This window comes from Spermophilus citellus, assembly GCF_964194105.1.
Source record: "Spermophilus citellus genome assembly, chromosome: 4".
Classification (NCBI taxonomy): domain Eukaryota; kingdom Metazoa; phylum Chordata; class Mammalia; order Rodentia; family Sciuridae; genus Spermophilus; species Spermophilus citellus.
In genome coordinates this window covers 128,256,574-128,270,150 of record NC_138185.1, presented here as the reverse complement: position 1 = coordinate 128,270,150, position 13,577 = coordinate 128,256,574, and the positions used below count along the sequence as shown (strand labels likewise).

General features: G+C 37.3%; 1 protein-coding gene across 1 annotated transcript in view; it reads left to right on the top strand.

The window, feature by feature from the left end:
* Nucleotides 1–2,494: 2,494 nt before the first annotated feature.
* Nucleotides 2,495–13,577, top strand: part of SCG3 (secretogranin III) — a 39,489-nt gene continuing 28,406 nt past the window's right edge. The window contains exons 1-6 of the mRNA XM_081292868.1: nt 2,495–3,349; nt 4,166–4,218; nt 4,689–4,734; nt 4,829–5,044; nt 9,588–9,730; nt 10,686–10,835. Coding sequence (XP_081148994.1) covers nt 3,259–3,349; nt 4,166–4,218; nt 4,689–4,734; nt 4,829–5,044; nt 9,588–9,730; nt 10,686–10,835 — 699 coding nt within the window. The 5' untranslated portion in view covers nt 2,495–3,258. The remainder of the gene's footprint in view (nt 3,350–4,165; nt 4,219–4,688; nt 4,735–4,828; nt 5,045–9,587; nt 9,731–10,685; nt 10,836–13,577) is intronic.

The window sequence follows — 13,577 nt, the reverse complement described above, 5'->3', positions numbered from 1 at the left end:
GTATATAAAATGAGTGGACATGGATCAATGATTATTGAAGTTGGGTAATAGATTCATGGGTACATATTTCAAGATTTTATCTTCCTTTGCGTTTGAAATTTTATGTAATAAAATATGCAATAATGATTAATAATTTTTCTATAATAAACAAAAAACATCTTTTAAATGTATCTTCAAGTCTCAGCTCAGAAGGCATCTTCCCACCAGCAATAAGCACATAACAGTTGATCTACTTGTGTGTTGACAAGTACATAAGCAACACTGACAGACTCACTGAGCATTCTACACTATTTCACAATCATTTGATCTGTGTCAATGCACTCATCTTGTAATTTTCAATTTTTAAAATGTTATTTAATGTCTATAGTGTACTTACATATAAGAATAAAACATTTTAATCTTTTATCATTTATACATGAGCCATCTTCTTTTTGAAAGAAATCCATCATTTAGATTCCATCTGAACTTTGCACATGTAATTGAGTATTTGTTTACTTATATTTAAAGAAGATCAGCATGTTGCCCATGAAACCTATTTACTAAACAGGTGTTGTTATAAACACAATATTTTCTCTAGTAGGTTATAAGACCAGCAGATATCAACATTTTAATTGTCTGTATACCAAGCATCTATCTATATCTGGTACATTTCAAAAGCTCAATAAATATCTGTTAAATGTATGAATGAATAAATGAAATTTGGCTTGACTCCATTTATAGATTTATACTAAGTCCAGTGGGATAACCTTTAAGAGTAAAGAATGTAAACTAAATTAAGCTTCTTAGTTTACTCAGTTCTTCACAATCCATTTAATCAAAAACATAACATTCCCAATTTAAGTGTCCATTTAACATTATCACTTTAGCCCAAATAGCAAAGAAAAATGAAGTATCCTTTTTCTTTGGGGGATAAGAAATGAAAGACTTAATAGCCATCACTTATCTTCATTCTGCTCCTGAGTCTCCCAGTTGCAAATATAGAGTAGGGGAGAGGTGAGCCAGGAGTGGGACAAGGATAGAGGAAGACTAAGAGATTGTCAGTGACAGAATAAGTCTCAGATTTAGTAAATAACTATTTTACATAATATTGGATGCTATTTCTTTTGGTGGCAACATTTCTTTCAGTTGCCACCAAAAAAAAAAAAAATCTTCTGAAAACATTTCATGACATTTTTTTTAGGCTGTGTCAAAAATCTCAGCATCAAAATGACTTGTTCAAAACATGTACCCATTTGGTCTCCACAATAACAGTGGGAGGTAAACAGCCTATATTTCCATTTTTTTAAATATTTTTTAGTTGTCAATGGACCTTTATTTTATTTATTGATATGTGTAAGTACACTGTAGACACTGTGCTGAGAATTGTACCCAGTGCCTCACGTATGCTAGGCAAGCTCTCTGCCACTGAGTCACAACCCTACATTTCCATTTTAAAGAAGAAGAAACCAAGGAAATTTGCCCTTTACTTAGTTGGTATTTTAAAATATAGCCTAATTTTTAAGAACGCAGTATACTAGGATAATAATATTATGTTATTACTGTGAAAAAAGAGCTATTTGATGTAACCATTAGATTTAGTAGTATTCCATAACTCCCAAAATAAGTACAATTTTTATGTGTTAATTAAAAAAAAGATTCACATGGAAATTTAAAAAAGCAGTACTTTATAGATTCTTTAAGAAAATATTTGAATGACCTCCAAACTCAAAAACCTCCAAAATGAAGGAGATTTGTTTGTCAGCTTGGTTGTTTGTTTGTTTTTAGGTACTTGAATAACTAACTTGCTCCTTGAAAAGCAGGGGTACAGAAATCAAAGGCTTGATTGTGCTGAATCCTTCTCTTTGGTCATTATTCACACTGGTTCCCAGCAAGCCATGGCTCAAAGGAAAGGATCCAAGTTCTGTTTAAAAAATTAGAGACTACAGAGCTTGCTCAGCACCCTGCTCATATTATGTTGCTTGTATTCATTACTTAAAACTCTTTGGATTTCTCCTTGATGCAATAATCATAGGCTTCTGGGACTAGTCTCAGAATATAGGAAGCACCTCTAGACTTATGGTGAAAAACGCTTTTCATGGATGCCCCTTCTCTTCAAAAACCCCCTTGAACAGCAAAGTCCGCAGGCATAATTGAGACCTGCAACCTGGAGAAGAATTTTACAGAAGTGCAGTTTTTGTTGTTGCTGTTTTGTTTTGTTTTTCTCCCTCTTGGTTGGGGAAAGGAGAATAAAACTGGCCCATTGCTGCTCATCTACTCAGGAATGGACAGGCAATGGTTTATTGTTTTAGCATCAGGAAGAGTGAGAACGTTTTGCAGTAATCTGACTACTGATTTTTCCTTCAACATCCGAAAGTTCCTTGAATTTCCCAAGACTCCACCAGGGGCTGAGGACGTAGCTCAGGGGTAGAGTATTTGCCTAGCATGCACAAGGCCCTGAGTGGGATCCCCAGCACTATAAGAAAAATGAAATTAAGATAAAAGACTGTGGCGCTAAGACCAAGAACATCAAGAGTTGTTCGATATGTCAACACAAGTCACGAAAGGCAGGGCTTTTCTAAGGACAATAGAATTATATCTACCTTTTGATACAGTAGGTGAAACGGAAAGAAGAGATTCTGGAGCAGTTATACCAGAAGAAGAATCCCAAAGCAAAACTCTTTTGCCGAAGGTGATCTAACTCTCCTTGGCAGGTGCACGGGTGGAGAAGGCATTTAGTCCTTGAAGTAAGGTTACATGGAAGGTTACGACAATGATGTCAAGCTTACAGCAATCCGGCTATTCCTGGGCGCAGAAGCACCCCCAGGACTGCGGCACAGAAAATACGCTAGCAGGTCTTTCGCCCCTCCCCCGTTCCACTCCCGAGGCACTGGAGTAGCCCCGGAGCCGCTGACGCCATCCCTTCCCGCCTCTGGCTCGCATGGAGCATGCGCTTCCTCCCTCACTTCCTTTCCCGGAGGGAGCCAGAGTAAAGCTACGCCCTAGCCGACCTGCGGCTGGCCCCGCGTCACAGGAACTTCAGCACCCACGAGCGGACAGCGCTCTCTTCCACCTGGAGACCCGGCTCCCGAGCGCCCGAGTCCGTCAATTCCCTTCACTCCGAGCGACGACGAGCTCCCCAGGCCTCCGGTCTCTGCCACTCTCCCTCCCCGCACCCGCCCTCTTGGCCCTTCCAGCTTTTTACTCCTCTTTTCATTCATAACAAAAGCTCCAGCTCCGGGAGCCTGGCGCCAGGCTGTTTCTGAAGCCAAGAGTGGAAGAATGGGGTTCCTTTGGACCGGCACTTGGATTCTGGTGTTGGTGCTCCACAGCACCCCAATTCAAGCTTTCCCCACACTGGGAGGCAGCCAAGGTATGTGTGGACACTTTCCTTCTTCCCACCTTCCTTTCATTTCGCCACGAAAAGATAAAGCCTGGTATGATCCCAGAGCTGTAAATCACCCTGCTTCGTTTTCTGATCAAATCATATCCGTGCATGTTGACAGGCAAGTCAGTTTGAATTTAAGAACCAAACGGAAGACAGATTTACCACCATCCACTTTATTTTGAAAGATAGAGAAATAATATGGGTGTTTTAAAAGATGTTATTTTCAAAGTGGGAGGAGGGAGTAGCTTTTCCACCTAAAGTGGCTTTTTGTTTGTTTGTTTGTTGTTTTACAACTCTTTTCAGATACTCTATTCATAACAGGTGCAGTATATGATGAAAGAGCTTTTAATATGCCAATAATGCCAATCCAAATTATGCCCTCTCTAGTTGAGAAAAGCTGGGAAGCCAAGTGTCAGAACTATGTGTTAAATTTCTGATGGGGGTGGGAGGGAGTGTGATTCTATTAACTTAGGAAATAATACCAAGATCATAAACAAGGAAATATTGATATTTGTTGTCTTATATTATTCACATATATTGTTTCGGTCATCCAGAAATGTTTTCCTAATATTTGTTATTTTCTTTTTTAAAAGATTTTTTAAAAAATATTTTATTAGTTGTTGGTGGTCCTTTATTTATATTTTTTATGTGGTGCTGAGAATCAAACCCAGTGTCTCACACATGCTAGGTAAGCGCTCTACCACTGAGCTACAACCCCAGCTTTAAAAAAGATTTTAATGAGAAATGTATTTTCTCTTTCCAATGCACAATTAAATTTATATTTGTGTGTGTTTATTCTAGACAAATCTCTACATAATAGAGAATTAAGTGCAGAAAGACCTTTGAATGAACAGGTAGGTCAGAAGCAAAATTATAAATGCCAGTTCATTTTGCTTTAGTTATTTGTTGTTGTTTTTGTTGTTGTTTACAGACATTTGGCGTTTAATAGTAAATTGGTAGAAATAAGGATGGGAAATCTAGTTTTTGATAATTTCTATGCTCTAACAGTTAATTACATTGAGTTCTGTATAATACATAGAACTGACTATCCAAGAACCCAGTAAGTTCAACATCATATCCACCCGATTGTAAGATTGCTTAATTTACTAGAGTTCTTTCACAAATATTATAGGAGAAAGAAATCACATTTATAGAGTTTCTGCCCATTATCTCATTTATACCTGTAACAATGATTTGAGATAGGAATTATTATCTACATTTCACAAACAAGAAAACTAAATTCCATGGGGATTAAATCGTTTGGCTCTTGGTAAGTAGTGAAGCATTGATTTTAAACTAAGTCTGTCTCCTGTTTGTTTCACAGATTGCTGAAGCAGAGGCAGACAAGATTAAAAAAACGTACCCTCCAGGTAAAAAGAAATTATATTGATGTTAATTTAAATAACGTGAACTATCAGAATACGAATTAAAATGGATGTGTTGGGCTTGGGATTTTTCTTCCAGAAAACAAGCCAGGTGATAGCAATTACTCTTTTGTTGATAACTTGAACCTGCTAAAGGCAATAACAGAAAAAGAAAAGACTGAGAAAGAAAGACAATCTGTAAGAAGTTCCTCATTTGATAACAAATTGAATGTGGAAGATGTTGATTCAACCAAGAATCGAAAATTGATTGATGATTATGATTCTACTAAGAGCGGATTGGATCATAAATTTCAAGGTAAATGATGAAAAAGAACTTATTTTCTCTGGTTTGAAGTTTCCTATTATGTGACTAAGAAGAAGTCCTAAATCTTTAAAAACATCTCTTATATTTTCATAATCTTTTAATAGTCAAATTTAATACTGGGAGATGAAGCTCAGATTTGCTGATAATGTGCAAAGTCCCCACTTCACAGAGTCCCAAATTTTACTTTTACTTTAAAGGTTCCATTAGGGATGCCTTGAAAAAAATAATAAAATCAATATATCTATGCTTTATGTTGAATTCATTTACCATTTCATTTAGTTTAACAATTTGTACAAACAAAATTATCAAAAATTGTCAAATAATTAGATCAATAAAATACCTCCCATACTTAGAATATATTATATATATTATACCTCCTGTAGGATATTTATTGAAATACCCACTGTTTTCTTTTTAATATTCTCCTAGGTATGTCCTTTCTCCTTTGATCATCCTAACCTTTCTGTAGCTTCATGTACTGTTTATGTATTCTGATGTGCCAAACCACTACTTCAGACTTCTTTGAGCTATAGGCTTACTTGTCTGCTTACCTAACATCTTGCTTGGAATTCTCAAAAGCACTTAGAACTTAACATGTCCAGAATTGAACTCTAGATCAGTGTCTACCTCACAAGACCTTTTAGAGTGATCTTTGCTGCTATTCAGAAATCTAGAATTAAACAATTTATCTCTTCCCCACCTCTCAAATTCTGGTCTATCAAATTTGATTTTCACTTCCCATGTATCTCCAATTTTATTTTCTTGCACTAGGGATTGGATCAAGGGGTGCTTTACCACTGAGCTACATCCTCAGCCCTTTTTATTTTTGATTTTGAGATAGGGTCTCCCTAAGCTGTTAAGACTGGCATCAAACTTGCAATCCTCCTGCCTCAGCCTCCCAAATTGCTGGGATTATAGGTGTATACCACCGCATCTGGCTTCAATCTGTTCTTGATGTGGCAACTAGATACAGTATTCTTTTCAACACACAAATTAGGGGTTTTCATAAAACCCTTTAATAGATTCCCATTTCTCTTGGTATAAAAACCAAAATCCTTAATGTGGCTTCCACAGTCTGCATAGACTGGTTCCTGTCTACATTTCTAGGTTCATCCAACACACATAATCTAATAGAAACTTTGTTAACTTTCCTTCAGGCAGTTTGTAATTTTACATTCATAAGTGTAACTACCTATGATAAATGTCTTTCTCCAAAACTAAACTGAAAATTTTACATTATAACCCCAGTACCTAAATGCTCATGAATTCATTGAATGAATTTATGAATAAATGATTGAGCAAAAGAATACAAGAGGGAATAAATGAATTGCTATACCTAGGCATTGAGGAAGAGAATGTGTTCTCCATTCTGCAGACCAATGATTAGGAGTGAGTACAAGCTTTCTATGCCCCTATTTTGCTCCATAGCAACAAAAGAATCATGCTGATTATCTCTGCCAGAAAACAACTGTCAGTTAAATCTGACTTTCAGAGGACACCACAGCCTGAGGGGAGTTCAGAAGTATGTTGTGCTTGTGGGGTATAGAATGGAGGCGATGGCTTATATTTTGCCACATATCAATCTGTGCTAGTTGGGGATATTTTAAAATCTTGAATGTTATTTTTTAACCTAAAATATTTGGACTAGAAATAGACACTGGCATAACTGCACAAAATAGATTTGATCCTTTTGACTGGTTTAACAAAACAAACAAACAAAAAAAAAAACCAGTCTAATGTTTGACTGGTTGTATGTGCAAGCAGAGACATAAATATGTTTGTAACTTGACAACCCATTTTTAAATTGTCTGGCATTATAGTACCATCTCAAGTGAGTTTAGAACTACCAAGTGCCATCCCTGATAGCTTTATTTGTACCCATGGGATCATTTTACCTCTCCTTGAGATCACAAAGAAGCCAAACCAAAGATTTTTGCAGAGAATATTTTATGGGTAAACTTCTTGTTTCTCTTAATATCTTGAAAATCCCAGACCTAGAGGGTTTAGAACCACCAAGATGAATAGGACATTGGAAGCATGCAGATTTGTCCCAGAAGGCAGGGCGAAGGAGACTAATTTGGGCAGTATATGTTCCCAAATCTAATAATGCATTTAGGAATCCACCAGATAGGCTTGTGCTATAGGGCCCATAAAGTCTTCTTTTCAGTGTTTTCTATAATACATGTGATTCAGGATTTTTCCAAGTCCCTCATGTGGTAGTGCCTTAGGGCTCCTGTGTGCATTCACCTAACAAATATTTATCATGTAATTTCTCTGTTTCAGATAATGAACTAGATAATAAGCTTTGTGCAGTCAGAGACCATGACTAACCAATCCATTACTATTTTCAGTGGCTGACATATACTAAGACTTTAAAAACTTTATTGAACAAATGAATGTCAAATATTATATTAGATGCAAAGGTTTCAAAACATAGCTGGACAGTTGATGACTTGGGACATGGCCCTTTGACATCCACTCAGAATGTTGTGACTCCTTAATAAAAGGTTTAAATTTTGAATCCATGTTTAACTTCCTTCTGAGGGTCTCTATAGAGAGGGTGGACTTTCCCTCCATGAGCAGCAGGGAAGTCATTATGACTGATTCTGTCCATTTCAGAAGAGCCAAGGGAAATCAATGTCAGGTAGGGGTTAGTGGCCAAGTGCTCTGTTATTAACCCCATCTAGCAAAGCTCTGCCGTGGGAGACCTATGTCCCTGGGATCAGCATATGCAGCAGTGCCGCAGAGGAAAGAGGATATTTCTTCAGTGAGTTACTAACATTCTCCCTGCTGTGAAGTAAATGAACTGAAAAACAGTCACCTCAGTTATTTTCCAGCTCCAGCAGGCAACCAGGGCTCTTCCTTTTTGAGATCCTCAGGGATGAGTGAGAAGGGAAATAAATTCTTCCACCTCTGCAGACTGGGGCAGACGATATTCCCAAGAGCCTAACTTGCAGCTCACAAATGGAAAACTCAGACCTAAATAACAGTCTGTACTCCTGAAAAATAGATGATGAACCCGATTTCCTTTCAAGCAGTAGGGGAACTGATTTTATGGGGGTTTTGTTGTTGTTTTAATTTTTTTTCCTTAAGGGCTTTTTTACTCCTTTGTCACTCTGGTACTCAGGGCTAACAGGGCTCATAGCTCATAGGCTGGTCAACAGCTAACTTTAGTCCTCCATGTGTAATCACCCCACTTATTTTCCTAAGTTTCTTTTCAAACAAGAAGATATTCTTCCTGCGGCTATATATATCACCATAGAGTCTTGGAAGAAAGGTCATGAGAGAAATTCCTTATCCAAATCCTCAAAGCCATGGAAGAAAAGGGAAGAATCAGAGCAGAAATTCTAGGTTGTTATTTCTTTGAAAGAATATGATGAGGATTATTTGGGCAGAATCTGGCCAGGGATTCAATTTCCATTTTCTTTAGAAGATAATTGTAGTTCCTTTATTTCAAAATCCAAATCCACTGTACACAATTACGATAATCCATTCACTTTCGTATAGTACTTTGTGATTTAAAAAGTGCTTTTACATCTTATTTTATCTGATCATCACAAAAATTCCATGAAATTGATACCCTTATAATTCTTTGCAGTGTTCCAAGATAACAAGAAATATTACTGAGCTCAAATTCTGTTCTTTCCAGTCTGCCTAAGTGACAAGGGAGATTTAATTGCCTTGTAAATTGGATCTGCTCAATATTGTATAGATTGGAAAAGACTAATAGATTCCTAGTAGTTCCCTATAGATGTGTTCTGAAGCCTCATTGCCACTGATGCTTTTCCTCTGAATGGGCCCTTGCTTTAGTCTGAAGTAGTGCTGCCAAACATATTCCCAGAAAAACTAAAGATACTGTTTTCATGCTTCTCTGCAAAGATTTACATATTGCTTTTTGCAGATCTATTGCTATATTTTAAGTTTCAATTCCAGGCTCATAAAATAAATTCCCTATTCTCTGGAGAATTGGGCTTGTCAGATTAAGCTACATTCCATAAAGATAATGTGATGCACAGTCACTTAGGAGTAAATATTTATCCCAGGTAAGTCATAAAAATCTTCAGTTCACATCTCTCATTCTAGATGTGTAGCAGGTTCCCTTGCACCCAGCCCAGGAATTTGCCTGCAAAAGGAAGACAAGTGGAGATTTTACCAACCTACTCCCAGAGCAGAAATAGAATGTCAAATTACAAAATGTATAGAAGGATGCTTTGACTAATATGGCATATAATATAAATGCAGCATATTCTGTAAATAAAATTAGTATTATTTCTATTATTAGTGAAACTAATTAATGGAGAGGTCTGTACTATCTTCAGCTTTTATAGTCATGGGCTTTCAGAATTTCCATTATCATCCTAGGTTCTTAGCTCAAAAAGCCTTGTTTTATTTCAAACCAAGAGTTTATGTGGACCAAGCACCACTATATACATCTTAAGCATATCTGAGTTTAGAAAAGCAAAGTACAGATTATAAATGTAATATGATGTGTGAAATACCTACCATGATATGAAATAATGATTGTTCTCTCTAGATGATCCAGATGGCCTTCATCAACTAGATGGAACTCCTTTAACGGCTGAAGACATTGTCCATAAGATTGCTACCAGGATTTATGAGGAAAATGACAGAGGAGTATTTGACAAGATTGTTTCTAAACTGCTGAATCTGGGTCTGGTAAGTTGTATGCAAGAAAGTAAATCAAATCTTAGCACAGTTTGGAGGATGCCAAGAAGCCAAGCCACTTGACTCAAGTAGCCAAGTGTTTATAAAGCATCTACTTTGTAGTAGGCACCATAGTTTTCCCTTGAGGTATTTACAGTCTGTCAGAAGAACTAGACAAGTATACACATGGCCATAATGCAAACTGCTAAAGAGCCAGTAAGAACATTGCAGGATGCCAGGAATGGCAGTAAGGAAAGGCTACAGAGGTAGAGGTGTTTGAACTGAGCTTAAAAAGGTAGTTAAGATATAACTAGCAAAGTTAGAAGGTGTGTGTGGCAAAAAAGGAAATAACAGGAGCAAAGACATGCAATGCATGAAGTAAGCTAATTTCAGCCAGCCTCAGCTTGACACCATAGCTCTGGCAGGTTTGAGTAAGGTGATGACTTTGCAGAGTTTCAAAGTTTACCTGACTATGACATGCAACTGTGGAGGAGCAACTTTTCAGGTGTTTCTCAAAGTAAGTGTTCCATGAGTTTCAACAGGCAGGACTGACAGTTTGCATGGTTGGCCCAAAGATATGTCTTCCCAGAGTGCTGGGCAATTACTATAGCAGCTGGCATGTAGTAGGGTAATAGGAAGGATTTTCCAGAAAGAGAATTCACAAGATTCCTATTTTATTTTATTTTTGTACAAGGAATTGAACCCAGGAATGTTTTACCACTGAGCTACATCTCCAGTCCTTTTTTTTTTTTATCTTGAGATAGGATCTCACTAAGTTGCTGAGGCTGGCCTGAAATTTGCAATACTTCTGACTCAACCTCCTGAGTTGCTAGGATTACAGATATGCACCAGTGCACCCCAAATGATACTTTTAAAAATTTATGTTCAACTGCAAAGTTTAATCTAGATTTTTTTTTAAATCACAAGAATGGGACTAGAAGTTCATATATTTTGCCTCTTATAACAGATCACAGAAAGCCAGGCACACACACTGGAAGATGAAGTCGCAGAGGCTTTACAAAAATTAATTTCAAAGGAAGCCAACAATTATGAGGAGGAGCTTAATAAATCCACCAGCAGGACTGAGAATCAGGCTGGAAAAATACCAGAGAAAGTGGTATGTATATGTATATGTGTATGTTGTGTGTGTGTATGTGTTGGTATGTGCATGTGCATAGATGTGTGTACTTGGATCTGTATATAATTCGTCCTTCCTTGATGCCAAAGAAGATTTGAAGTATGTGACATTTCTAGCCCACTTAAAATGCATATCCATACAATGCTAATAAGGTAAAAGATATGAATGAATTTTACTTGGAAAATAATGTAAAGGTTACATATTATTTTCTATTTATAGTAAAGGTTACATCTTATACCACACTATAAAATAACACATCATGTATGAAATAACAATATCACATAATATCTATTTGTATAGTCCAAGTATACTAGACCCAAATATCTCACAGCATTTTTAGTATTCAATTTTTTTTTCAACAGGATCTTTTTGTTGTTGTAGATGAATACAATATCTTTATTTTATTTATTTATTTTAATGTGGTGCTGAAAATCAAACCCAGTGCCTCACATGTGCTAGGCAAGTGCTTTACCACTGAGCTAATACCCAGCCCTGATATTCAATTTCTGTTCATAATGGATGTCATGATCTGCTTCACACACACACACACACACACACACACACACACACACACACTGTGCCAAAGAATGTGTTGATTCTATCCTGTGCCACAGAAGAACAGTCCTATATCCCCCAGCCTGATGTTGCCTCCCTATTCTAGGCTGTGCTCTTCTACCTGCTCTCCCTTTCATTAGTTCAGAAGCCTGTCTGTCATCCTTTATCCACACTAGCCATTCATCCTTCCCTTTGATGGACTCCTTGCCTTTTCATTTTTTCCTTGGCATCAAAACTCTAATTGAATTTGACCACAAGAGAATATCAAACTCTTCATCTCTCCCTTGACTTTCTTCACTAAGCACCCAGACCCATGGCCCCTTTTATCCTCCAACATCCTATCTAAAATAGGATGGTGGTGGTTCTGTTCTAGAGAGGTTAGAAAATAGAAATTTGGGGGCTGGAGTTGTGGCTCAGTGATACAGTGCTTGCCTAACATGTGTGAGGCACTTGGTTTGATCCCCAGCACCCCATAAAAATAAACAAATAAAATCAAGGTATTGTGACCACCTACAACTAAAAAATATATATTTTTAAAAAAGAAAACAGAAATTTGGTCTGGATTTTTCACTAGATGGCCTAAAAATTTCCATCTCTCTCCCTACTTCCAATCCCCATTATCTGTCGTCTGTAAAAATAGCTTTTAAAGATCCACCCACTAATGAATGTAAATGTGCTTTATAGATTTATCAAAGAACTCACAACTCAAGCTTAAGGGTCTGAACTGTCATGATATTTTCATGGTCCTACAATCCCATTCCATTCATTCACCACTAAAATGTCCATATGCTTGACTTGTTCACTTGTGTTATCTAAATGCATCAATGCAAATGAAATATCTTTCAACAAAGATTTATTGCATACTAACTATATTACCAAGCACTGAGAATACCCTGCTCATTTAAAAAGGTGTAATTCTTTTTCCAAGGAGGTTAAGGTCTAGTGGAAAAGGCAGATTGTTTTCAAATAATCATTTTAATCACAATTGCAGTAAGTGCTCTGTAGAAAGACATGGTTCTATGAGACCTTATAAAATAGGAAACTGTCCTGCACTTAGGCTCAGAAAAGGCTTTCCTCAGGAAGTAATTTGAGCTGAGTATTGAAGGTCAAATACAGGTTAGCATGTAAACATAAGAGGCAGCATGCAGAGAAGGAAGTATGGAGTATCCAAGCAACTGAAACAAGGACAGTGTGACTGATACAGCAAGAGGGTAGTGACAGCTGAGATGGGGGAGTGGACCCAGACCAGCCCATATAGAGCCTTATGAACCATGGATGGTTTCTGATATTTTTGTAAGAGACATGGGAAAACACTAAAAGGTTATTTGGTAGCATTTTCTATTGCTGTGACAGAATACCTGAGACTGGGTAATATGTAAAGAGCTTTATTTAGCTCAGTTTTAGAAGCTGGAAAACTGAAGATCAGGCTATAACATCTAGTCAGCTTCTGATAAGGCTTCAAGCTGCTCTCAGTGGTGATGGAAAAGCAGAAGGACAAGTAGGCGTGTGAGCAAGAGAATGAGAGGAAATGCCAGGCTTACCTTCTAATAACCTGCTCTCACAGGAACTAAAGCATTTCCATAAGAACTAATCCAGTCTCAAAAAAACTAAACCAGTGTTACAAGAAAAATATTAATCCATTCATGAGGGCAGAACTCTTATGACCTAATCATGTCTTTAAAGCCCCACCTCCTATCACCTCTACATTGGCAGTCATATTTCAACCTGAATTTTTGCAGGGAGAAACCACATCTAAACCATAACAGATTTTAAGCAAAAGAGCTATGTGATCCAACAACTAAAAAGATAACTCTGGCTGCAATATGGAAAATTCAGTGTTGAGAAGAGATTTAAAATGGGTGGTGTACCAGTTAGAAATGAGAGATCAAAGGCTGCTTGAGATAGTGGAGAGAGAAATTTCAAATTTGCCATAAAATTTGAAAGGAGGGTCAACATGGCTGCTGATGGATGTGAATTGGGAAAGGAAGAAGAGCTAAGAAAAGCTCTTAGATTTCTGTGTAGTCCACTGAACAGTGAATTCACTAAGATGGTGAACACCAAGAAGAAACAGGTCTAGGGAGAAAAGAATTTTATGCATCCATCCCGACAGCTCCTAAAGTGTCACCCAGAAACTCCCAAATGTGCCTGTTGTGCTCCTGCTAAACA